The sequence below is a fragment of the Atractosteus spatula genome, chromosome 22 (genome assembly GCF_055471065.1).
Source record: "Atractosteus spatula isolate fAtrSpa1 chromosome 22, fAtrSpa1.hap1, whole genome shotgun sequence".
Taxonomy (NCBI): domain Eukaryota; kingdom Metazoa; phylum Chordata; class Actinopteri; order Semionotiformes; family Lepisosteidae; genus Atractosteus; species Atractosteus spatula.
In genome coordinates, this window is record NC_142727.1 from 9600169 (window position 1) to 9626137 (window position 25969).

Sequence of the window (25969 nt, forward strand, 5' to 3'; positions counted from 1 at the left end):
ACTGAAAATACGATAGGCGCTATATTAATGTATTACCTATCGCTACAGTATATTACAGTATCTTTTGCAGCTACAGCTACGGTTGCAGTAGCTAAATCCCTTCTCATTTGGATTTATGAACAGGAATCTGTGTCTCTAGTGCTGTAGGACCATCGCCATTCAACCTAGGTTCTTGACTATTAAAATGATCTCAATATTCAACATGTAACAATAATTTGACACCTTTCCCTAATTCGTGAAATAGTGAACATAGCGCTACAGGTCCTACTGGACTTGCATAAGTGACACACGTGACAGAAATCACGATCTCAACAAACGTACAATGAAAAAATCGGACGTTTTTCTCGCTTTTTATAATTTGTCACTCGTTGTGTCTCTCCTGTGAACGCACGTTTCTGAGTTCCTGTATTCACCGCTTTTATCCTCGGGAACGATGTGAACTCGCCCTTTTAAACGGTGAAGCCTTCTTGAAGCCAGTATCATTCATATTGTAACGCTTACGGCCGTCAGGTACTGTGTAAGAGCCGGCGTACCAGAGCAGGTGACGTCACCGCCCTTCCCTATGATAGCAGGACTACAGCTACTGGGCTGGAGAGAGATCTCTCTTTAGCTCACGGGGCTAGGTCGCTGCAGAGAGACGCGGAAGTCCCGGGTTCGAGCCACCTATACTTTGGGCCGACCAGATGCGGCAAGGGCGCCCGCCTGAGCCCCCGTTGCGTTACATTGGTGTCAGAAGCGGGATGGGATAGCCCTTCGCCGGGGACGGCGATTTAAGCGGGGGAGAGTGTAACGCTTACGGCCGTCAGGTACTGTGTAAGAGCCGGCGTACCAGAGCAGGTGACGTCACCGCCCTTCCCTATGATAGCAGGACTACAGCTACTGGGCTGGAGAGAGATCTCTCTTTAGCTCACGGGGCTAGGTCGCTGCAGAGAGACGCGGAAGTCCCGGGTTCGAGCCACCTATACTTTGGGCCGACCAGATGCGGCAAGGGCGCCCGCCTGAGCCCCCGTTGCGTTACAATATAAAAGGTCTCCCAGCCCAGTGTCTCCCTCTGGTGGATAATACAGAGAAGTGTTCCTTGTTTATGTCCCACAGCTGCACGACATCGATCCTGGAGGCCCGTAAGAGTTAAAGACACATGTGCTCTTGCCAGCCAGAAATGGGCTCCCCTGATCTACCAGAAATGAGCAAGACAGCTCTGCTACATCGGAGCTCCAGGTTCTTGGGTTCGGTTCTGGGCTTTGATGTCTATGTGAAGTTTGCCTGTTCTTTCCAGGTTTGGGTGGGTTTCCTTCCAAATCCCGAAGACATGCTGGCCTGGGATAACTGGCTGTTCTAAATTGCCTTTCGCTGTGGCTCTGGCATCCCATACAAACAGGGCAGAAGGTGGGAAAACTGGGATTTTCAGCAGTATGAGTAGCTTTCTGATAAACAATAGAGGGATGAGCTACAGTAAAAAAACCTTAGTTAAGAAGAGGGATATTTTTGCACTATTAATTTGTGTTGTATGCATGTTTTGCAGCTTCAGTATATTAAAAGACAGTTGTGAAAATCTTTGGAGATCCTTGGCCTACCCTTTCCTAACACTAAATTCCACATTTGTGCTGTTGAAAAACCCCTAACGCTAGGTTTTCACAAGCTTTTGAATTCAAATGTCAGGAAGCTGGGGTCATGATTGACTCGCAGACTCAGCAAGTGCAATAATGTCAAAAGCATTTGAAATTTTCTGCTCTGATCTGCTGAAGTGGCATGAACTACAGCCAGGAACTCTCGACTGGCAACCCAACATTAATTACCACACCATTTCCAGTTGGACAGAATAGCGAATCGTTGCAGCACTGGTTTATGGTAACAAAACAAATACATTTATGAATCTGTCAGGTGGGGAGCTGCGTCAGCATGCGTAGGCTGCAAAGGAACAGGTAATACAGTAGGTTTATTCCATGCTGAAAAAAAAGAAGAAAGAAAACAACGTTTTTGCACCTGACACCTGAAGAAGGCTCCACGGCCGAAACGTTGTTTTCTTTCTTCTCTTTTTCAGCATGGAATAAACCTATTACTTGTCCATTTATGAATATAATCAGTAAAATATAAACATCAACAGCTCTAGGAGCAGGGAAAGAAAAAGAATGACACTTCAAAATTAACCAGTGACCTCCTAAAATCCCTGTGCATGGAAGAAGCACTAGGAGCAAGATGACCTATTTCACTCCTCCCCCCCCTTCACTGGATTGTGGCTCCTGTACCATCTTCATAAGACAACAAGCATCATTGTTTTAGGATCTCCTTTTGTTTGGCATCTTTTCTGAAATACGGCACTTGATGGGCACAATGAATCAGTTGGTGACTTTTAATTATTCTTTTATTAAGCATTCTGTCACTGGTGATCAGCTTCGTCTTTGTTCACCATCCATCTATATATAAATATACAGTAGGCGTTTATAAAGACGAACTTTTTTTGGCCACAAAAAACTGCCATAAATGTATTTTAAACGCCTGAGTTGTGATTTGATAAAACCATTCCGTCAAGGATTTGAGAGATTTAAAACTCCCCCAACACTCGTCAGTTTTGCTCACTGCTCTTTTGGAGCAGGACTGTTACACTCCATTAAAATCCAGAGAAACGGTCAAACAAACTAATTCACAATTCTCTGCAGTGCTGGCTGTGAATCCAAGCTGACTGGGGTGAATTATTTTCACAAAATGTAGAGGTAGATAAAAATGAAAATTTTGTATCCAGTCAGCTGGTGGTTAACAGGTTGGATGTGAAACAGGAAAAAAAAAAGTATGCTGTGATCTGTAAAGGAAGCACAGTTTCAAAAGAGCTTCAGATGTAACCCCATTGGCCCTTTGACTTACATTTAGTCAAGGGTAAACTTGACTTAATGAATCTGAAATTCTGGGAGACATGAGAATTGTCTCCAGGTGGAAATGCAACATTATCCTACATACCCGAGAAAAAAGTTTTTAACCATTAAACCTGATCTTGCTGACATAACGGAAAATAAAAGATGGAAAGAAAGACACGCAGAAGGTTTTCACCCCATTTTCTCCCTTTATTTGCCCACAGTAAAAGCTTTAAGCCCACGACCGTCAATTTTGTTCTCCTGGGCCCTGATGGCAGAAACCACATCAATCATATCGAGCTGGACGTTTCGCACGATTCTCCTCGTTCCATTCCGCATCCCATCCCCACGTGTAAATAAAAAAAAAAAGAATCTCTTTCTGCAATTACAAACGCAAGTATAAAAAAGAAACTGAGCTCGTGTTCTAGGTCTCACAGGTGAAGGCTTCAGTGCTGTGTGCTGAGATTGTGAGGAGCTGAAGATTGGTGAGGATTATGTCCGAGACAGACCACGGTTGTCCAGATCTTTCACCTGCAGAGTGAGAGAGAGAGAAAGAGAGAGAAATGCCATTTTATTAACAGGATCGTGAGTCTCTTCTAGGCTTCCAATGCTGAGAAGTCCTCTGGGTGCGGGGCTGGTGTGTGACGTCGGAGGGAGCCCCCACCTTGTATATTCTGACCAGCCAGTGCTCTGTGGTGTAGGCCTCCTCCAGCACATCCAGCTCGAAGTCCTTGTTGCCGATCTCCGCGTTTCGTACCCTGTCATAGCCAGGGGGGCGCTCTGCAAGGACGGGGGGTTGGGGGGGGGGAATGAAAAAGAGCAGGCAGGCAACGTTAAGTCGGTCGGTCTGTCTGTCTGTCTGTCTGTCTGTGCACAGGTACGGCAGCCATCAGTCCACAGCCCTGACCCAGCTGAACATTTCAGACCGTTGGTCATGGAAGAGACCGGGGCGCGGTTTGGAAAAGTAGGGGTGATCATCCACGCCTCCTGGCTAAACTCCACCCGGGCCTTGTACAATCCTCCTTAATTGAACTGCCGAAGCAATCGCTCGCTTCTCCACTTCCTGCGAAGGAGGGCGATTGTGTGGTGCGGGCGCAGAATGGCTGCCAGACATCACCCAGGCGGTACTTCCCATATGGTCTAGTGACTGGATTGCCCGTTTTCACCCAGGTGGACCGGGTTCTGGGAGTGCAGAACCGGCTGTCCAGGCACGGGACTGAAGCAATACCCTGGCTTCATTCAAGACACAGCAGCGGGGGATCCTGGGAAACCTGACAGTGGCTTGGGGTCGTTACTCCTGACCTGGCTTGAGTGCGTCTTAAACAGACGCGTGCTGTCGTACGCAACATCTCGGGAATAACTGAAAGGTGGGGTTAACTCTACCAGGTACGGCCCCTGTGCCATAAGTGGAAATATTTACTATGTTCCCAACACAATTGAGAATGGTCACTCATAAACATCCATGGTCATACAACCACAACGCGCCCCCCCCCTCCCCCCTGCCCCGGCGCGGGTTACTCACTGGCCTCGGTGTAGACCTGCCCGAAGCGGTAGTAGCACATCTTGTACATCAGGCAGTTGAGCAGCACCGGCGAGCCGTCCCGATCCACGCGGAACTCGCCCGTGGGGGTGTAGTAATCATGCTCCTTGATGTGCCGGCCCGTGTCCGTGCTGCCCCCGATCCGCACCATCCAGAGGAACTTGTTGATGTCTGAGGGCAACGTCAGAGAGGGTTCAGGGTTACGCACAAACAAACTCTAATCTAATCTGAACACACCTCTTCTTTTCTCGGGGACGTGAAAATAAATCATTAAAACCAACTTCTGAGTAAAGATAATACCCAGTTACTCCCTTCTTGTTTTTTTGTAAGGGGGATTCCTTTTAAACAGTACTGCTTACCGAAATGTAAGGAATTTTGCGGTTCTTTGAAATTCCTTTAGTCTACAGAATCAAAAAGAGGACACAGTCGAGGACTGCAGCTCCTACTAATCAAGAAGGAAGGGTCAAATGCATGAACGCACTGCAGAGTTTCCCCGAATCGCGGCAAAGGCACCGTCTTCTCCTTACCGTCCGACGAGTATCCGGTCAGTCCCCCGAATATCACCAAGACGTAGCTCACGTCCAGCTCCCGCATAATCTCATAGGCCTTCTCCTCCGTCGAAGCCATTGCCTGGCAAGGAGGACACCCGTCTGGTTAATGACAAATGAAACCCGCAGACGCATCCCAGAAGTCTCCTGCGCCTGCGGGTCTGCGCCCCCACGGCCCGCCGCGGGGTCCGAGCTCCTCAGCGAGGCCGACAATACAGAGGGGAGGTGCGGATCGGAGAACGCGCACGACAGAGCCGCCGCCCACCTGGCCCACTCTGGAGATGTGCGTGTTATTCCACGTGTTGTTGTCCACCAAGATCGTTCGATTGGCCATGGCTGTGATCTGGTACCCGTAATCCCACCAAGACATCACCTTGGCGTCCTGCGAAAAAAACCCCCAAAACAAACGAAAAGGTAAGATCACACGCCGGCGACCAAACAAAAACTAGCCTTCTCGCTGGACAGTGCTCTCACTGGATCTGTTGAGGACAGATCTACATTTTGAATAAAGAAGGTGTGATCGTCGCGGTTCCGCGCGGTGTCGTGCCCACCGCCTGGGTCTCCGGTGTAACGCAACAGGGAACCAACTGCGTGAGCTAAAGGAGACCTCCCTCAGCCCAGGCAGCTGAGGTCCCTGCTACGCGCAGCGAGGGCCCTGACGTCACCGTACCCGAACTAGCTCCGCTACAACAGGCTCATTTCGAAACCTTTTTCGTCTGACTAGAAGACATATTTTGCCACTTAACCCTGCAGTACCAGTCTGGTACGACAAACGAGAACTTTTTTTAATCCAAGCCAAAAGAGGAGCGGCTTGTGGAATTGTCACGATTTCCTGCTAAAATAATTCTGAAAAAAGACTCGGGGGGGAAGGCGAGCTCATCCAACATAACCGCAGTCCCGGGGTGGGTGGGCGGGCCAACCTCAGGGGTGTTGTGGCGCAGCCAGTAGTAGGCCTCCCGGAAGTCGTCGAAGATGATGCGGCTGCCGTCGCCGCCGCGGGCCGACAGGACGATGGAGGGGGAGGAGTAGGCCTCGCTGGTCACCCAGGTGGAGTGGAAGGTGTAGGTGATGAGGAAGAAGGCCATGATCAGGATCATCCCACTAGCGACCTGCCGAGAGAGAGGGGGAGAGTGACGTGGACAGAGAAGCAGGAAACCCCGTCTCTCGACGGGCAAGCTTCTTCCAGGTGTTGCTGGCCACAACCTTGTTAGATTGCCCGAAATGCACCGTTTAAATCTTCATTTTAGTGTACTGTGTCTGTACGGTATATTTTCTCCTTTTTAATTAAGACAGATTGGAGGTAGCTGTTGGGGTGTCAACATTATAGCAGTTAAACTATAGCCACCCCAGAAAAATCCTCCTTTTCCAAAAAATCCTCCATAATCTTCACCATAAAACATGTGCAAGCAATGAGGCGTCTGTGCAACGTCAACAGGCAGATTTTTGTAACTTTTCACATAGTACAGGCTAGGCATTGCTAAGATGCTCGCAACAGTTAGCGATTTTTGTATCTTTTGTGCTTCCGTCTGTCATGTGTTATCTATCATACGTAAACAGCGCTGCGTTACAGATGTTACAGACCCAGGACGCCCGACTCACCTCGTTCTTGATGGGGTAAGTGGAGTCCTGCTGCTTCTTGCTCTTCTTGTCGGGCCGGCTGACGTCCAGGTTCTTCATGTAGGTGGTGAGGACCTGGGAGACGCCGATCCCCGAAAGGATGCACATCACTGGGGCCAGAACCAGCATCAGACGCACCTGCAGATAGCGGCCCCATCAGGGATAGTGCGTGTGCACGCAGACACACGCACGCACAGACTTGTGGTGCAGTGGCTCTGTGGCTAAGGATCTTCGCCTGTGGCTGGAAGGTTGCCGGTTTAAATCCTGCAGCCAGCAGAGGAATCCTACCCCTTGGGCCCCTGAGCAAGGCCCTTAACCCCAGCTGCTCCAGGGGCACCGTATAAATGGCTGATCCTGCGCTCTGACCCCAAGCTTCTCTCCCTGTCTGTGAGCCTGTGTCTCATGGAGAGCAAGCTGGGGTCTGCGAAAAGAAAAATTCCTAATGCAAGAAAATGTATAGGACTAATAAAATGATCTTGTCTTATCTCATATACACAGCCAGTCACACGCATGTACACATATACACGCACAAACACATGCACACAGAGACAGGCATGTCTAGGATGCTAGATGACATTTCTTAAAACAAGACGATCGCCACTTAAATCAGGAGTCGGAAAAGGACTGTTATTCAGTCCACTGCAGTTCCGACCTACCATGACAGCTGAGAAATACATGCTTGTGACGCCATACATGATGATGAAAATCCTGGCGTCCGAGAGGTTGTTGAAGCAGTAGTACAGCCCAACTGGGAAGAAAGGGAAATGAGCACATCAGAACACAAGACCAGAAACGAGACTCATCCTTCTGATGAATCTGCCCACGTGCAGAGCTGGATCTTAGAGAATGTTTTGATATGTCAATGAAGACAACATAGGTTACTACACCTCCAAAGAGGTGTTGTGTGAAATTTAGTGCCGTCACTCTTTGAGTGACACTGGAAAAGTGAGATGCTCCTGGCCGAAGCCCCGCACTGTACCTGGGAACATGAAGACCAGCAGCTGGAGGTCAAAGTAGTAGGAGGACCAGGTGGTGGGCTGATGCTCGGACACGGAGGCAATGATCGGGATGTTGTTCTTCGCGTAAGAGGGATCCAGCAGGGAGTAGAAGCGTCCCGTCCAGGGGGAGATTTTCCCTGAAAACACCAAGATCCCACGGAGCTTTAAAAACCCCAAAAAGCCTCATTCCACAAAGAAAGATACAAGTAGGAAGTAAGTAAGAATGAGCTGCTGTTTAATCCCATTTCAACCTTGGGATGTGCTGTGCCGTTTTAAAACGGGTGAACCTGAACAGTGTCCAGCTTGTGTGCACTGTGTTCACAAATGTTTCTGTAGCTGTCGATAAATTATCATCCGCCCACGTGAATTAGAAAGATACTGAAACATTTGTCTAATTAGTTGGAACATGACAGAAACAATGGCATTTCTCAAAGAGTAGGGGTGTTACCCCAGTGTCCCCAAATGTCCCCCTGGCCTTTACCAAACATGGCCTCCTAATAATCCCCCTCTCTGAACTGGCTTCATCACTCTGCTCTCCTCCCCACTGATAACTGGTGAGCATACGGGTGCACTACGACTGCTGTGACATCATCCTGGGCTACACACTAGTGGTAGAGGGGGGGGTCCCCATTACCTGTAAAGCACTTTGAGTGGTGTTTCCAGAAAAGCGCTACAGAGCTGTAAGGCATTATTATTAGCTTATTATTAGCTGCCGGCTGAAAGCCAACAAACGAAAGTGCTCTCCCTACCGGTCAGCATGAGCACTGTGCCCACGGAAAGCAGGATGAAGCCGACCAGAGAGATGACGCTCTTGAAGAGGATCTCGAACTGCTGGGGGTTCAGCTTGCTGCGCAGATAATCCACAAAGGCGTGGATCTGACAGAGGCCGAACACGCCGAAGGCGGCCATGTGCTCGGAGGACTGCACCGGCTGAGCGAGGGGACAGAAAGGGAGAGGGTGGGACAGAGGAAATACCGAAAAAAAAAGAAACGAATCGGGGGGCCTCTTCCACACCCAACAAAATAGATCACAATCCCATTTTCTGATTGCTTTACTGTTGGTTTAGAACCCAATCCACCAAGATCGATCTCCTACATTTGCGTGGTCACACATGCAAACAAAATCATTAAAAAAAACCCAAAACGAAACAACACTCTCCCCACCCCTCCAAAGCAATGAAGTTAAATGACAGATCCACAGTTGCTGCAGAGATCTTACCTGGAACCCCACAAACGAGATCTGCATGGAGAGGATGGTGCCCAAGCAGTAGACGGTGCAATAGGCCACGTAGATCCTGTGGGAGAAGCGTCCCGTCAGCATCAGGACCAGCACGTGCAGCGGGATGAGGTTGATCAGGAACACGTAACCGCCCCAGGAGGACACCTGCAACCAACAGGAGCGCGGCTCAGGCACTGAATTCAAATCAAGACCCATTACTTCCGCCTAGCCTACTCACACCTTACATCACAGCCTGCTGCAACCGTGGCCTCCGGTGCTGCTCTACATGCCATTGTGTGCCTCTGCGTTGGCCCACCAGGTAGATACATCTGTTGTGACCAAACTATCCTATTTTCCTCCGCACATGTCCGGATGGAGCCCGGGCTGGGTACCATCTGAGTTGGATGCTGCATCACTGCCATGGATCCAAGAGGGACATCGTGGATATAGCTATTGTTTAGGAGGATTTTGCTGGTCTACAGAGATCTGCATGGAGTACTGACATACAGAAGACATGATGGCTGGATGGATTAATACCCTCATTTATTTATTTCCTTTTTTTGTTTTAATTATATAATGTTAGCATGCCCAAAGGGGTTGGGCAGCCAGTTGACCTTGGACCCCTAGAGGTTTTTTCTTCTAATTACTAAGGAGTTTTTCGTTCCTCTCCTCCGTTGTCTTCTGGTCTTTTCTGTTCAGTCTTCATAAAATGTATGGTTACTTGCATTGTTAAGCGCCTTGGGGCAACCTTGTTGTGAAAGGCGCTATACACAAATAAACTGAACTGAATCAAGATCACAGGGAAGTCACTCCCCTGTGCAGAGGAGCCTTCCCTACTCCAGCCTGGGCAGGGGAACAGTTCTGCTGTGCAAGAACGGGAACACTTTCTAGCACAGCAGACACCCCTCATGGCATTACACTTCACATTAAGGGCTTCAGACACAGGAGACTGACCAAGGTGACCTACTTCTAAAACTGGCCTGACAACGAAAAACTGTCTCTGCTGCTCACCATGTAAAAATAGGCCAGCGAGCACATGGAGGACCAGTAGATGGAACCAGTCTTCACCGCTTTGATCCACATGTAGTAGGTCAGTAGCATACAGAATATGGCAATACCTGTGGGATGAGAAAGCGTTTAATGTCTGCATTGGCTACCGGCAGGGGAAAAAAAAGGCAAGAGAGACCTTAAGAAATGTGCAATGAGCTGCTGAACCCCCGTACCTTCATTGTCGTAGGAGCCGGCGACTGAACGCGATATGTATCCTGGCACCACGGCGATCATAGCTGCAGCCAGGAGCCCAGCACCTGCATCCTGGGAAGAAGACTGGTGGTCAAACACAGGCTCGAGGACACAGGGATTTTCTTAAAGGGTATATTGTCACTTATACGCTGAATACATCCTGCGAATTGCCGGGTTAAATGAATCAGATGCTGGAGTCAAATATGCTGGGAGAAATATTACAGGGTGCTTGCGCCTCCTTCTGTTGCATCTGCACTGTGCAAATTAGCAGTGCCCATCCTCAGCCCACCCCGCAGGGGGGGGGGGCCGCGCCTCACCTTGAGCTCCTTGGTCAGGTGGTACGTGACGATGGCCGTGAAGGAGGAGAAGAGGGGCGCCAGGAACACGCAGACGTTGCGGATGTCGATGGTGATGTGGAAGAAGTGCAGCACGTGATACAGCGCCGCCGAGGTGATCATCAGCCCTGAGGGGCAGGAGAGAGGGGGAGGCTGTCAGTTCCCGTCCCGGAGCAGCCTGGAGAGCACGACGCCGTGAACAAAACACTACGGACGTACGCGCAAAAAAATCTACAAGTCTCATTGTTCGGGTGGTGTTCTAGTGTCCCTATAAATTAAGCAAAGACGTCATTTGGCATTATCGCGTGTAAGAACACAAACAATACGAACACGCGTGCCTGCTATGATATGCTTTATGCGAGGATTGCACTAACAGCACAGTGGTAGCTCTCCAACAGAAAACAGCAACATTTCTCCCCCCCCCAACTACAAAACAGGGCTTCACAAAGTTGGTAGCTTTACCTTCGGTTGTTAAAATCACCTGACAGAAAGCTTTTATCGCATTCCGCTCTCCAGCAGAAAGAAAAGGAGCATCAGGAGTGACAAAGCATAAGCACTTTTAAATGAAAGCACCGACTATCTTTGTGGATAAGACTGCATAGCTGTGTGTGCTCCAGGTGCTTCTGTAAATGCAGATGGCCACATTCATGCAGGAATCACGTCAACTGCTTTTAAACTAGGATGTAACCTTCCCCTCAGGCCAAAGTGTAATAATCTGCAGTTCCTGGATCCCAGATTCAGACTGACTGCATACCAAAACACTATTTTCTCTGTCAATCTCTAGAGCCCAACCTGGATAGATAGTGCCCCCAATAATTCTCCCCAGGGGATACCAGGCTCTGTCATCGAACCAGTTGTGAAACTTGTAGAAGCCTTCTTCTGCCAGGAAGCGGGTGGTGCGGTAGTTGAAGTATCTGGGAACGCAAACACACAACACAAAGTGCGCACACTGTGATCCAACTGCCGTTTTGAACCGAAGCATTTTCCCCTCAAAACCAAAGCCCCGACTAGCCATGATTATTTTTGAAAAGGTAGTTGTGAGTTAAAGTACACGAGGAGACCAAGGAAAAACCAGGAAAAAAAAAAACAAACAAACTTACGGGTCAAATTCGTGGATCACGCTCTCGAACCGCAACACGGAGAAGAGCCGGGTGGAAAAGGCTGCAGAACATGAGGTCAGAGGTCAGAGGTCACCCCCGACTGCGGCACATTCATCTTATTCATTTTAGCCGACGCTTTTATCCAAACTTGAAATCATTTGTACAGCTGAGCATTATTCTACCTGAGCAAACTGAGTAAAGTGCCTTGTTCAAGGGCATAACACCATCAGGGATTCAAACCCACAGCCTTCCAGCTATGAGTCCAGAGGCCATTTCTCAGAGCACCGGTGCCCATTTTCGCATTGGCAGGGGCCAATATGGGCTGGATATGGGCAAACCGTCTGCTGATTACCCGCTCCTTGTCACGGTCGGACACTCACACAGCACTGCCGCCATGGACAGGATGAGCAGCTTGAGGAGGGTGTCCTGCTTCTCATAGGAGAGCCGGAGGAAGCCCAACTTCGTCATCTTCGCACGGGGAGGGGGCTCTCGACCTTAACACCTGCGGAGGAGGGAAGGGAGCGGTCAGAGGGGCGAGACGAACAGAGAGCTGCACTTGCTGGGCCCCCTCTTGCCAATCTCTGAAAAGCAGGCCTGCATCTTGATGTACAGTACAATCCCAAGCACCCTGTTTGTTCAGCAGGCTCGGGTAAGACTGCGGCTCGCGCTGCATGATACACTCGAAGCACACGGGTGCAGGGACAGATGGAGGGAGAGAGAGAGACAGAGGGGTACAGTGTCTGGTCTTCCGAGATGGATGCCTGGGCTTTTATTATGTTCTTTATGGTTTGCGCTTGGCTACACCCAAAGTGATGCCTGTTTGTAGCTTACTCAAGCCTACAACAGCACTGCCCCAGGATCTGAACCTACAACGTTCTAGTGAGGAGTCCAGACCCTGATCCACTGTGCCACACCGCTGCCTAACAGCACTGGTGTCGGGTACGATATACAGTTATGTGGTTTCACATCCTGAATTTAAGGATTTGCAGATTCTCACATTGTATTCAGAGCACAACTGTTCAAACTCCTTTTAAAACACCAGTCCAAAGACACAGACACACCAATAGGATGATATTCTATTTTTCCCAACACTATTTAACTCAGGGATGTGCAATCCTGGCACTGGATGGTTAAGTTTGTCTGCATCTGAAGAGTTGGGGGAAGCTGTTAAATGGGCTGAATTCAGCCAATAATTAAGCCCGAGTTACACGGTTAAAAGCAGAGTTGGAATAAAAACCTGGAGGCACGCTGGCCCCCCCAGGATCAGGACTGGACTACTCTGATTTAACTTGACACTGCTGTTTAAAATGTAAAGCAGACTGCATGCAGGCTTTACAGACTTTATGAAAGGCGGGGGAAAAACAAATCTATAAAACACTGAAGGGATAGTAAAAGCGGTTTTAAATAAAAATGGGAAACTAACAGCATTACAGCAAAGCAACTGCTCTCAGAACGACTTTCAACACTCCGAACGAAACGTTTCTCACGCTCGTTTCTGAGAACAGCTTTCATTTACACTGGTCTTCGGGATAAGAAACATTAAAAACGATGTTTTACAGATAGGAGTCCGGGCCCTGGGATTCTCATGGGATCACATTTACAGCACCTGCGAATAAATCACTGACTTGCAGAGAGGAAGAGATCTGATCGAAGTCACCGCTGAGGGTTACAAGCAATTAAGAGCTCCGGCATTCAGGAAGATTTACAAATGCAACCTGTGTCCAAGAAACTAAGGCAGTTACAGGAGTGCAGTCGGTAAACTGTTTACTCGAACCCCAAAACAGGAATGTTACCTTCTATTGGCCTATTTTCCAGTTAAAAAAAAAAAACAGAAGTAATTGGAACAGAATTTAGTCCACAAATAGAAACACGATTAAATACGAGGCAAAAAAAGTTGCATTATGTCAGTGTTAACGAATATCCCTTTGTCGAAACGCTTTTAAAGTAAACTGCAGCTGTTCTCCCCCCACAACCTCTTACAGCTCCGCTAAATGCACGCATGCTTCTCCGGTTATCTTAATTATTGCGCTTGGTAATTTTTGTGCAAATCCAAGTGCAGGTTTGAATAGTTAGCTACGTATGGAAGGCTTGCAGATGGAATAGAAGCTTCCAAATTACCTGCAAAAAAAGACTCTCTTTTGACTCCTGACGACAGCCGCTGTTGGGCTTTCAGCTGCACATGCTGTAGCGATGTTGTGAAAATTGATGTTGTCTTACTGAACAATTAGTTGTGTTAATTACCTTCTATCAGTCCCTCTAACCCCTCCACGGCTCCAGCTTCTCACACTAAACCTTTCCGACTCACACTACCCCGAAAGTTGCTACGCCCCGCCCCACTAGGCCGGAGCAGTTTTCTATTGGCTATTCCTCGGCGATCGGGACGCTGGGCACTTTTGGATTGGCCAGGCAGACATCCATCAAAAGCCAGGCAGGCGCGTCCACGAAGACTAGTCAAGTTTCTCTGCTGCTCCAGCAGTGACGTGTCCCATTTAGCAAGGAGCGGAAGCGAATTCAAAGCGGATTGCTTTCACTGCAGCGACCCCGCGACGTCGGAGGCGATTAAGTATTGAAACGCAAAGGATTTACCGTATAGAAATACAGTAATACTGTTTTTTCTTCCTCCCGAAGTCTTGCTCACGTACTCCCCTTCCCCGAAAACACACCTTCACGGGAAGTAACATGCACAACACTTTAAGAAATAATTCAGGACGGCAGGTTATTCCCGGCTGCCCACACATATCCGGCACCCAAAGATAACACTTGGCCAACTTCCCATTATTGGAGCACCGAATGGTCTGCCCTTAATTTTCGCACCAACAGAAACAGGGCCATGTTCTCACTCCCGAGCCAGATAACCTTGATTGCACGTACTCTGGGACGATAAATGACGCTTTCAGTTTATATTAATGTAGCGTAATAAAGTTTATTGAAAGAAATGCATAATACTTTTACAAAACTTCACTCACAACAGTTAACCTGCAGACTTGGCTTTGTATGCTCCTGTTGCAGTCATTTCAATGCCTTTAACAGTACCATCAAGAGCTAACAACTGTTACAGACCTATATAACGGGTAAACACTTTTTGTTATGAATTTAAGAAACACCAGTTTTTTTTTCTTCTGTTGCGGATTTGGGTATCGCCGACAGCACAGGAGTGTTCCCACAACCCCTCCATTGAGCCATTCATTTTTTGAGAGCCAGAGACATTCGTCAGGTCCAGAAGTGACCGAGGAGAGACTTGTCCCTCCCTCTCTGACGCCGCGCAAAGCCTGCAGGGCACCCGGGAGGTTGCAGGCATCGCTGCTTCACTGCAAGCCCCGAGTGCGCCAACTGACTCACCCCACACCTACCCGCGGCAATATCGAGCCAACCGCGAGCTTCCTTTTGGGAAATCCTGGTCACAGTCAGCTGCAGTCCCACGAGCCACCAGGTTTCGGAAACTGGGGCATCACAGAGAAACACTTCACCAAACAAAATTCAGAGCCGAGTCCCAGCTCGCTTTGCTCTGGTGTTCCGAGACCCTGCCCGTGCCTCCCTTGTGCCTTTCCTCATGTGTGCGCACGGACACAGAGACACAGAGGCAAGGCGAAGACCAGAGGGAGTGACTCCATTGCTTCTGAAGCGCTTGCAGGATGTGCAATGCAGGAAACAGCAGAACAGCCGAGGACTATTTGGATGAGGCTAAAACTGAACTTTGGACCATGTGGTTACTATCCAGCACTGCCATGTGGGCAGTTGATCTGGGCTCAGAGACCGAGCAGTACAGAAGCAGTTTTGGGAGTTTGGCAGAGTGTCTTCGGTTTTGTTTGCAGTACCTATTTGTCTGTTTGGAGGGTCCCATTGCCCCCTAGGCAGGCTTTACCATGACCTTATCTATAAACACCTGAACTTATGCAGGCTGAGATCAACTTCACACACAAAAAAAATAACATTTTAGATGAAAGTCCACTTGCGGACAGATTTCTGTTCGTACGGCACGTCTTGCCCCACACCGAGACACTACCACGCTACCATACGGCAGGGCAGATGGGAGTCAGCTGTTTGGAGCTGGGAAACGAGCATGATGATATGAAGTGGATCACATGGCGGAGGCAAGCTCATCTGAAGAGGAAATGGTTATTTTTGCTGTGCAAGGGCTGGTTTTGTGAAAAAAAAAAACATTCAGCCCGATGTTGAAAACAGTTGAGCTTCTACTTCAAAATGAGGCACTTTTTTTCCTTACAAAATGAAGCTCCTTCGGACTTTCTATTTCTTACACTGAGGATGACCTGAAATCCCTGCCTCATAAGTAGCAGACATGCAAAAGGACAAAGGCTTAAGCATCCAACACAGAATTACCAATGTGAACAATTCTTTTCACAAAAACGTTACAGCATTCAAGGTAAGTATCACTGATCTCTCTACAGACTTCCACTTATATTCTAAAGATATCTAACAAATACAAGTTTGTAGGGTCATTGAAGGTCTTTAATCTTATTCCTGGACAACAGACAAACTGTTTTTTTTTTCCCTCAAGACAATCCTTATACAGGTTTTATTTAAAATAACAACATACAGTGTATTTCCCACGTGAAGGAAAATAGTCTCTCTTTCAATGTCATCACCACCCACTTCAAGTACTTCCACATGTCACTACACAAACGTTAGGGTCGGAAGGAGGGAAAACGTCATCTTCCACAAGTCCAGATCAGCCCCAGGCGGCTGGAGAGGATAAAGATTTCTTCCCCAGAGCTGACAGAAGATGTCTTCATCTTCAGGTTTTTTTTTTACAGAACAGAGTCTGGTCTGGGGAACCTTAGGTCCACTGCAGTTGCTAAATCCCTGAATTTGTGCAGAAGTTCAGAATGGTATTAAAAAAGAAAACCAAACCGCAGTCTGATCCAAATAGAGAGAAAACTGCCATATCAACATTCAGACCATTAAAGTACTTAGAACGCTAACATCCCATAAAGATGCCACCCTCAAATTATTGAAGGAAAGACCTGCTTGCATCCATTCCTCTTTTAAGACAGCACGTCACCAAACACACATCTTGGCAGGCAAGAAAACGCTTGGAGGCAACTTCACAGTAATACTACAGCCTACGTGTTTCAGTTTGTGACACCACAGACAGGACATCTGGATGGCTTTTTTGGTGTACTTGAAGTAACCCTCGTTTTTTACCTAATTTCCCTGCTCCTTGACACTCGCGCAGCACGAACTAGACTATTGCACACGACACATGGACGTCCGAGCTTGACTTCCTAGTCCGCTTGTTCCTGGGTTAGCTGTGACCACCGGGTGGAGTTTGCAGGTTAGAAGCTTCAGCATGTAAACTAGCAAACGGAAGAAAAAACCAAAAGTCTGCACATCTGCTTGTGCACAAGCTGTGTCAGCGGGAACAATACTATTAACACGGGGATAATGGCACGTTTTCTGCACACTCCTCACACCACCCGCCCCCTCAGAAAACGAAACACAAACAGTCTCAGGCACAGAGCAGTCCAAACCGTAGCATTTTCTTGGAAACAAAAAAAAAAAGAAAGTTGGCTCCTAATTCATTTCAAACAGGCCGAGAAAACCCTCCAGCGTGAATCAGTCTCAAAAACAACAACAACAACAACAACAAACAGTTCCAGGAAATGAAACTAGAGCCATTGAGACCTTTTTTTTTGCCTGAGTGGTCTGAAGCCCGGGACCCCCCGGTAGGGCCACGTGGAGTGTGTCGTGGTCCAGGCTGCCCTTCCCCTGCTCTCCTCACTGTGCCAGCGGGGGGCGCTGGCGGGCCGGGGAGGCGCGGGGAGAGGCCAGCCGCTCGCAGGGGGCCGCGGCCGTGAGCGAAGACTGCAGGTGCATGGTCTTGTGGAACAGCTTGTTGCTGATGAGGACCACCAGGGAAAACAGACGCAGCTGAAAGTGACTGGAGGGGGGGGGGGGACAGAAGGCGAAGAGGCAAAGGTGTTTAACTGGAAAACCAGCAGCAAGCCCTACCCACAGTGTAAAAGTACCTTCAAGAAAGCCTACTGCGAACCTCCTGTGTTCTTACCATTCTCTAAATACCACTACGCCGTTTCTCAAACGCTGTCTATAAAAGGGTTCACATGCAAGGAGAGGGAATCTAGAATTCAAGGTGGTAACCGATACAATCTACATGCCGCAGATTTTAAGATTTAAAGCTGCCTAAACAACTGAAGATTTCTGCAGCTCATTTCTCAGGCGCAGGAGGAAGAACGGAGTGTGGGACTCACTAAGGTTTGACAGGACTCTTGGCCTCATTTGCGCTGATGATGAAGAGAGGGAAGAGGATCGAGAACAGGCAGCCACTAGGAGAGAGAAAAAAAAAGGCATAATCATTCCACATATCTGCGGTTAAGAAAAGCTCTTTCCACCAGCCCTCCCCCCTTTGGAATTGACACTGGCCTTTCGATTGGCATGGAATTCACCACGAGCCCACGGATTTCTGGAAAATCAGAGAGGTGGCTGTCGGGTATCGAGACAAGAGCCAGTGGCATCACTGACACCCCCAGCAGGCGAATTGGCGCCACACTGAAGAATCTCAGTCACACTCGTCTCACAACACAGAACTGCTGACATCTGGGTTATGGGGTGGCTCTATTTGCACTTTGAAGCCCGACCTCACTGACTGTGCCACAGGGAAAGCCTCCTTAAATACCGCTTTTCAAAAACAGTCAACCTTTCTGAGTGAAAAAGGTGAACTGTGTACACAAAAGGGAGATAATCATAGCCTCAGATCTTACTCCCCATTCTCTGGAAGTGCTGTAAAGTTGCAAATTCTATCTGGATTATTTGGGACGCCACAAAAAAAAAAAGGAGTGTACACTTGGCCTTGTAGCAAGAAGCTGTGGAAGTCTGAAAACATCCAAGTCCAGAAGCACGAAAACAGCATTAAAGGTTTAAAACATTCCAGTCATACCTGATGATATAGGAAGATGGCAGGGCAGTGAGAAGAGCCATTGGCAAACCAAAACCAAAGTAGTAGGGCCAGTTTCTCTCGATGTTTGAGAGCCGCTGGTGCATCTCGATACCTATGGAACAGGTGAAAACAGGATCTGAATGTACATAGATCTGAAGCCGCGAAAGACAACTTCATACCGGCACTCAGTTGGCTATAGACTACTTGGTACTCTCACTACATCACCAGAACATGCATACAAGTAACTCACATAAATCAATCACAACTATTTCTTAAGGAGCATTTTTTGCATGTCTTGTACTTATAAAGCACGGCTGTGCTTCCTTCCTGCTGCTGGCCCCGCACTCAGTAATGAGCCTCAGCTCAGAAAACACAGAATATTTATTTCCACACGTCACACATTCACGCCACAGGCTGCGGCAAATCTGCATCTAGATCGAGCATCTCAATTCAAACACCTGCAGCAGAAAGGTCAAAAGCCTTACACGTCAGAGAAACCGGGGAAACAAATGATTTTGTTTTGATTGTCTAGGTATTGATCACCCGTTTCCTTCCTGAAATGGGATTTTTCTCGAAATCAGCTTCCTAAAAGCTAACGGGAGGGCCCCCCCCCCCATACTGACAATGTGTATTTCAACAGCAGGGCCGAGCAATAACCAGAGATGAAATGGGTGGCCTGCTGGCCGGCAGCTCTTTGTTTCTGCTGCTGGCCCGAAGTGCATGCTCACCGTGGTTGAACCAGCGGTACTCAAAGCAGTACAGAGAGTAGAGCAGGGACATGTGGAGAAGGCTGATCATCTGACCAACCACGTCGATGGGGAAGAGGCTGACGATCATACCCTGAAAAGGACAAAAGCAACGCCATCACACCAGAATCAGATGACACCCGACTGCACAGGCTAAACTGGTTGAGGATTTCTTAATATGCAGAGTCTCAACAGTTGGAAGGAGCATTCATGGAGATTAAGCAATTTAAGCAAAGTCATGTCAAGTCATGTCATTGGCCAAACCGCTTTAAACCATACGGTGTCGCGGGAAGCCGGAGCCTACCCGGCGAGCAACGAGCGCAAGGCAGGGTACACCGTGGACGGGACGCCAGTCCATCGCAGGGCAAGTGCAAGCCAATCATACATGGGGACAATCTGGAGGCCACGGTAAAGGCTGAGGGGGGAAATTAGGCCCGGACACCGGGATAACTCCCTACTCTTATCGAGAACGTCCACTGAGAGTCAGGACCTCAGTTTAACGTCTCATCTGAAAGACGGTGTCCACTACAGTACAGTGTCCCCCACCACTATACCGCGGCACTAGGACCCACACAGACCGCAAGGTGAGCGCCCCCTACTGGCCCCCCTAACACCACTTCCAGCAGCAACCATAGCTTCCCAGGAGGTCTCCCATCCAGGTACTGACCAGGCTCAACCCTGCTGACCTTCAGTGGGTAAGCCAGTTGAGAGCTGCAGGGTGATATAGCTGCTGGCCAAATTTAAGCAAAGTGCATCTGGAATACCAAATAAACAGAGATGAGCACCTGAATGAGGAAGAGCGCTTGCAGCAGGAGGTTGAACAGCATGTCGGCAATGATCTTACTGACACTGGGAAAGGGCTGAGGTTTCCGGCCTGACACCTCAAACGCAAGATCCGCAATATCCTGAGGAAGAGGATCAGAAGAATTCTCAACACTGCATTCTCCCCCACACAATAAAGCCCAGTTAGGCAAACTCAACGCTTAGCTTGTTTAAAGGCTTAAAGACTGGATGAGCTGAAGCGATCCAGCAGCGAAACACTTTCTGTACTGTTCCACTGTTCCAACTAGGACAAAATGGTAGTTCTGCGTGGGGGGTTTACACAGAGATAGATCCGTCGTGCGGTGCGCTCAAACCTCACCTGGAACCAAATGGCGTTGACAATTTTACTGAGCACGAAGAGAGGCAGCACCCAGAGGGCGCTGAACACGGACGTCAGGATGAACTCGAGCCAGGACCAGACGTCGCCGTGTAAGGAGGGGTCGCCTGAAAAGGACGAGAGACTTTGGGAGATCTTACAAGCCAAGACAGGAGCTGCTGCTGCATCACACCGGTCAAAACAAGACTCCCTGTTGACTCTTCAACTCCTCCTCTTAAATCTGCCCCCACATACTCTCCTCTGTTTGTGCCCTGAACTCAAAATACGGCTACTGCTGAACTTCTGCACACAGCTGCTATCTAAATGCTGGTTAAAATGATAGCTGCTACCCTGTTAATGTTTATGTCATTAATCAGGAATACACGCAGGTAAACATTTCAGGTACAATAAAGGTACTATGGCACATGAACTGGATCTAGAATATAAAAGCTGTGTAAAGGGTTATAAGCCCTGTGTAAACAGTATATGCAAAAATGTAGCCAAGGGAGCTATACCACCCTGCAGGAAGATGGAAAGAGGTAATATAAATAGAATTCGAATTCATAAGGCAGCTTCATTACTGGTTCAGCAGATGCCCTGATCCAGGGCAAATTACATCTGCACACAATCAGCACAGGAAGTAGGCAGAACATATCTCAATGTGTATTCAACGTGTGCTTATTCCTATGAAAACCACTTCATACTGCTGAGTTACAAGACGTCACCCTGTAAACTACAGGAGTCCAAGTGATTCCATGCAGCCACGCCGGGATGCATCGGAACAACGAATCCGCACGGAAAAGAGGTGGCGGTTGACCCGAGAAGCCACACGTACCGATAATTCTTGCCGTAAGAGTCTGAAGAAGTGGGATAAACACCCGGTAGAAAAGGAATAGACTGAGCTGTGAAGAATCAGACACAACAGAGGGAAAACAAAATGGTCATAAAATCCTACACATGTTGCTTTTTCTTTCAAGACATTCACACCCCTCATCATCCAACATATTCTCATCATAAAATCATTTGCAAGTTTCAATTCCTATTCAAATCGAGCTCTTGATGGAACAATTACTGAAAATGAACAGTAGAAACTCCTGGATTGTAATTTTACTGCAGGAAGTGTTCAAAATTACAGCTGCATCCGAGATTTTACACAATGTCACTTTTTCAACATATGAATAGTTACAATGACGGCAACTGACTACACAACTGTTAGATAACAAAATTATACTTTAATGCTCGCAGTCTGATTTGAGTTCACAGTGCTACAGTGGCAGCACCTACAAATTACAGAACGGAAAAAAAAAACTTTACCCAGAAAACGCCTCCATTCCACGCACAGCACTGGAGAATCCGGCTGGCTAACTTGGGATCACTGAAGGAAAACACAACACTACAGTCAGGCAAAGAAGAAGCTTATGCGCTCTACAGCTGTTTACAGCTGGGCTGTCTAACTCACTTCCTGGGAGACCTTGTCTCTTCCGGTTCTTGTTCCAGCCTGAGTTGTCAATTAAGCTCATTCACTTCATTAAAATCACAGTTTCCTATAATATACCTATTGCCAGCAGCCACATCACCCTGCAACTCACAACTGGCAGCCCCACTGAAGCTCAGCAGGTGTGAGCCTGGTCAGTACCTGGATGGGAGACCTTCTGGGAGAAACTAAGGTTGCTGCTGAAACAGGTGTTAGTGGGGCCAGCAGGGGGCGCTCACCCTGCGGTCTGTGTGGGTCCTAATGCTCCAGTATCGTGACAGGGACACTATACTGTAAAAAGGCTCTCTGACTGACTCTGACTCTCTGTGGTCATTAAAAATCCCAGGGCGTTTCTCAAAAAGAATAGGAGTATAACCCAGGCATCCTGGCTAAATTTCCCCACTGGCCCTTACCAATCAAGACCTCCTAATAATCCCCATCTCTGAACTGGCTTCATCACTCTGCTCTCCACCACACCTGATGTGCTGATGTGAAGTGAGCGGACTGGCGCACTATAGCTGCTGTCGCATCATCCAGGTGGGGGCTGGTAATGGGGGCTGTGGCGTCCCCATGACCTGTAAAGCGCTTTGAGTGGAGTGTCCAGAAAAGCGCTATAGAAGTGTGAGCGATTATTATTATAAAACACCACGCAATCTGGTTCTAAGTCTTACAATTCCGTAGCTAAAGAAGTGGACCCGCCACGTCACAGAGCTCAGGGGGAACCAGAGGGCGGAGAAGACGCCAGGAGCTGACTTCAAGTGAAACACTCATGCGTGTGCAATGAAGGTGCCTTTGAAAGTGGAACCACTGTGCGAAAAACACCCCTTTGGCCTTTTCCCCACAATGGGACTGCCGTTCTCCGTCGGGGTTTGGGGGGGGGGGGGGGGGGGTTACCTTTCCTGCCGGCGCTCCTCGCTCTGCGCCCGCCTCTGCGCCAGAGCGCCGCTGGCCCGCCGGCGCCTCTGCTCCTCCCTCTTCTGCTGAATGCGGGCATCTAGCTTGGAGATGGTCCCGATCCCGAGAATGGAATCCTTAATCCCCTGGGGAGGCATGGAAACAGGCAAGGCGTGACGCGGGGAAGGAGGGCGCCCCCAGGCCAAGGGGTCCCCATCTCTCAACGGCTGGCCTGAAACCCAGTTTCTCCCGCCTGCCAGGTGCCAAGGAACAAACTTCCGTTGGGAGCAAGCAGAAAATCCGAAAAAAAACCGGTTTGGAAGCGGAAATCATTTGGGTATTTTGCAATTTTCACAGCACTTTAAAAGCTGAACCTCTTAAAATAAAACCGAAAGAAATGATTTTTTTTTAATTCTCCTTTCTCTGCGTCCTTATATTTGTGTAACATTGGGTGCTCCTTAAACTAAAAACCTGTGTTCATTTCTACGGCCGCTCTCATTTAAAGCAATTGCTTAAGTCTCTCAATTTTATTGTGGATGTGTGGGGAGTTTATGGTTTGGAGTTTCCAAATATTTCACAGCCAACTTCACACCCCAGTTGACCGGGATTTTCTTTTAAATGCTTCTCGGGAATATAACCCTTTATTGACTGGGTTTTTAGGTTAAAAAAAAGTATTCGTTTGGTGTAGGAATGCCTCCTCTGATGGAAAAGTAACTCAAAACAGCTCGCAAAACTGTTTATGCAGCCATGGTGAATATTCTGATGTTCCTAGGTTGTCAACTCAATGTTTTATATGAGGCATGTAAATCTGGTTTTATTCAATACAAAAAGGCATCAGTTTTCTACATTTTTTCCAAGAATGCCGAGCAAGATACATTCATAGAATAACGGTTCAGCCACAAAGCCACGACTCAAGAGTACAAACTTTTTATTTAAAGGTTGGGAAACACAAGCAGCTCCTCCTTTTTCCTTCAAGCAAAAGGAAAACTGTGCAGCCCTGACTGCGGCCGAGATTTCTGATTTGCTTCATGTGCATCCTTGAATTTCTTCTGATTTTGCTTTTTGAAATGAGCAATGAATTCTGAATTCCAGAGCCAGAGAGCTTTACCACTTTTCAAAATAGCAATCAAAGAAACCAGTACTATCGAATTAAGATCTTCACATAACACTTGAGAGCTTGTTTAGTACTATGTCTTAACAGAGGAAACATTCTCTACTGTATTTGCTACATTCCCAAGGTGGAAAGGTGGGGGAAAAAAAAACGGGAAGACAGAGGGTGATTCCTGACCGTTGCAACACCATGAAGGAAGGTCCTGACGCTGTCTGCCATCACTGGCTCATCTCCCAAGTCATCAACTGCAGAAGGAAGAGGGGTTTGGAATCTGGGAAGCACTCATGCTGGCCAGGAGAAATCCCAAGAACCTGCAACCAAGCAAAGACTCCTTTATCTCAGGAGCAAAGAAAATGACTCCGGTACTGTTAAGAGAGAAAGTTAGCGGGCTCATTTCCCCCCACATTCTTCTGCGAGTAGCCCATGTGCAAACTGCTCCAGGAAAAGACTTATTCTCATGGTTTTGAAATACAAAGCCCATTGCGATCTGCCCTTCTATACAGGCTGGATTGTATAAAGATGAGCTGTGAAGAGCTCTTACAGTTATGGGGATATGACAAGGAACGGCGTCAAACGCGCAGTGTATGTTGCTAGTTTGTCATTCACTTGCGTTAGTACCGTTTTTCTTAGACGTGGAACGGACCATGCTATCTTGCCCCTTCATCTGTTAATTGAAAACCGTGCTTGTCCCACCAAATTCAAGATGAAAAAGGAAACAGCTACTACAACTGTAAGCCGTCATTAAGAAATGGGCTTAAATAGTCATTTATAATTATTAGTATCAAAGCTCACCAGTAACAGAAGGGTAGAATCGCTTTCTAAAAGAACATTTTAAAAGCCACATTAAAAATAGAGGAAAACCTTCTCGGGGTCCTCAGAAAGAGCGACTCGCTTGTCTTGGGTCCTTCCATAGAGCAAAATCTCAGACGCGGAAGAGGTGTGGAGATATGTGTTTAACGATCCTGATTTATGGCTTATGATATAGGGATCACGTGTGAGTATATTTACAGTGTATATGTATTTTACCCCATTGTTTCAAAAGTACGCAGGCTAATGGTCATTTATGCCAACATCAAATCCATAACATGAACATCAAATAACTTTCGATTTCATAGTTGTCTAACAGGTTAAAACAACGTAAAGGTTAGAAGAAGGGACGGTTATAACGTAGTGATCAGAGAGGATTTCACTTTTCACAATAAAACAAGGTTAAGAGCTTCCATTACCAAAAACCGAGAAAATAAAAGTCCAACAAGGGAGAATGACATTCAACGAAAAAAGTAAAGCACAGACAAGAATAAAGACATTTAAAAGCCATTAAGCAGCTAGCAAGCTTCCAGATAGCGGAGTTTAAGTGATGCATATTTCCTGACCCAATGTCTTTGTTGTTGGGCACCATAGCATAATCGATCAATCTATATTATTAGTTGTCATACATTTAATACACATTGCACGTTTATGTTGCGCGAAAAGCAAAGAGATGTTAATCCCCCACCTTCACTGTGTTTTAAGAGCTCAGCAGCTCTTGCTGTTGTTCAGATCAAGTCACGTATTTCTCAAGAGCTCTACATATATACATTAACCAGCTGTCATCATGCAAAGCTCAAAAAACACACTCAACAGCTACCCGCATGAAACCCTTTTCCAGCGACAGCCCAAAAAGCAACATTTTGGGCACCAGACTTATCAGACTGTTGCTGATCTGTCTTACCTCATGTAACTCCTTCGTTTAAAGACTCCCTTCGCCTCTTTTGTAGCTCTCTAATTTACTCCTTTTGTGATTCTCACATTTACAAAAACAACCCCCAGCCTGGCGCGACCAGGCCCGCCACCGTGCAGCAGTACGCATGCTCCATATTAGCGGAAACTTAGACTCATGGGATATGTAGTCAAAATAGAAACGAAAGGTGGTCAGAGCGGGAAATACGAAACACGGTAGTCTACTTCTGTTTAAAAATATGGATTATGTATTACATTACTTTATATATTATTGTTTTTGCTGAGGCACTAAAGAGTATACGATTTAAACATATTCAACTGCTTAACAGTGCACTAAATTGTGAATGTAAAAAATATGTGAATGTGTCATTTTCATTGTAGTACATCACTTAATCTGCCAAAAGGCATGTATTTCCATATCTTTAAATATAAGTGAAAAACTGTGATCTAACACATTCAAAACCCCGCCCACATGATTTCCCCCAGTCAGAGTGTTACAACTGTAATGATCAGCTTTTCACCGAAATGGC

At 47.5% G+C, this 25969-nt stretch overlaps 2 protein-coding genes across 4 annotated transcripts; both read right to left on the reverse strand.

Moving 5' to 3' along the window:
- Positions 1–3035: 3035 nt before the first annotated feature.
- stt3a (STT3 oligosaccharyltransferase complex catalytic subunit A) lies at positions 3036–13775 on the reverse strand. Of its 2 annotated transcripts, none has more exons than XM_088940015.1 (18): positions 13563–13775; positions 11825–11946; positions 11445–11505; positions 11137–11258; positions 10327–10472; positions 9991–10081; positions 9779–9885; positions 8768–8932; positions 8299–8479; positions 7531–7686; positions 7208–7299; positions 6534–6689; positions 5855–6043; positions 5200–5316; positions 4914–5016; positions 4369–4557; positions 3511–3626; positions 3036–3377 (listed from the first exon to the last, which is right to left on the reverse strand). In XM_088940015.1, the coding sequence occupies exons 2-18, from the start codon at positions 11910–11912 to the stop codon at positions 3339–3341; spliced, it is 2118 nt and encodes a 705-aa protein (XP_088796141.1). In that variant the 5' UTR covers positions 11913–11946; positions 13563–13775; the 3' UTR covers positions 3036–3338. The 2 variants fall into 2 exon arrangements, with proteins under 2 accessions (XP_088796141.1, XP_088796142.1); XM_088940016.1 differs by having other exon boundaries at positions 13686–13757.
- A 569-nt stretch (positions 13776–14344) lies between these two features.
- Positions 14345–25579, reverse strand: ei24 (EI24 autophagy associated transmembrane protein). 2 transcript variants are annotated; one of them, XM_088939999.1, is made up of 11 exons: positions 25432–25579; positions 23898–24031; positions 22610–22755; positions 21556–21616; positions 21077–21143; positions 20245–20369; positions 19889–20008; positions 19086–19197; positions 18358–18469; positions 17672–17746; positions 14345–17343 (listed from the first exon to the last, which is right to left on the reverse strand). In XM_088939999.1, the coding sequence occupies exons 2-11, from the start codon at positions 23937–23939 to the stop codon at positions 17181–17183; spliced, it is 1023 nt and encodes a 340-aa protein (XP_088796125.1). In that variant the 5' UTR covers positions 23940–24031; positions 25432–25579; the 3' UTR covers positions 14345–17180. The 2 variants fall into 2 exon arrangements, with proteins under 2 accessions (XP_088796125.1, XP_088796126.1); XM_088940000.1 differs by lacking the exon at positions 19889–20008.
- Between the last annotated feature and the right edge of the window lie 390 nt (positions 25580–25969).

Coding starts and splice junctions, on each gene's coding strand:
- stt3a (XM_088940015.1), bottom strand. CDS start 11,912: ATGACGAAGTTGGGCTTCCTCCGGCTCTCCTATGAGAAGCAGGACACC. Junction 9,886..9,990: donor CGGCTCCTACGACAATGAAG/GTACGGGGGTTC, acceptor CTCATCCCACAG/GTATTGCCATATTCTGTATG. Junction 8,933..9,778: donor CGCTGGCCTATTTTTACATG/GTGAGCAGCAGA, acceptor TGTTGGTTGCAG/GTGTCCTCCTGGGGCGGTTA.
- ei24 (XM_088939999.1), bottom strand. CDS start 23,939: ATGGCAGACAGCGTCAGGACCTTCCTTCATGGTGTTGCAACG. Junction 22,756..23,897: donor TCCTTCATGGTGTTGCAACG/GTCAGGAATCAC, acceptor ATGCCTCCCCAG/GGGATTAAGGATTCCATTCT. Junction 17,344..17,671: donor AAGAGTCCTGTCAAACCTTA/GTGAGTCCCACA, acceptor CCCCCCCTCCAG/TCACTTTCAGCTGCGTCTGT.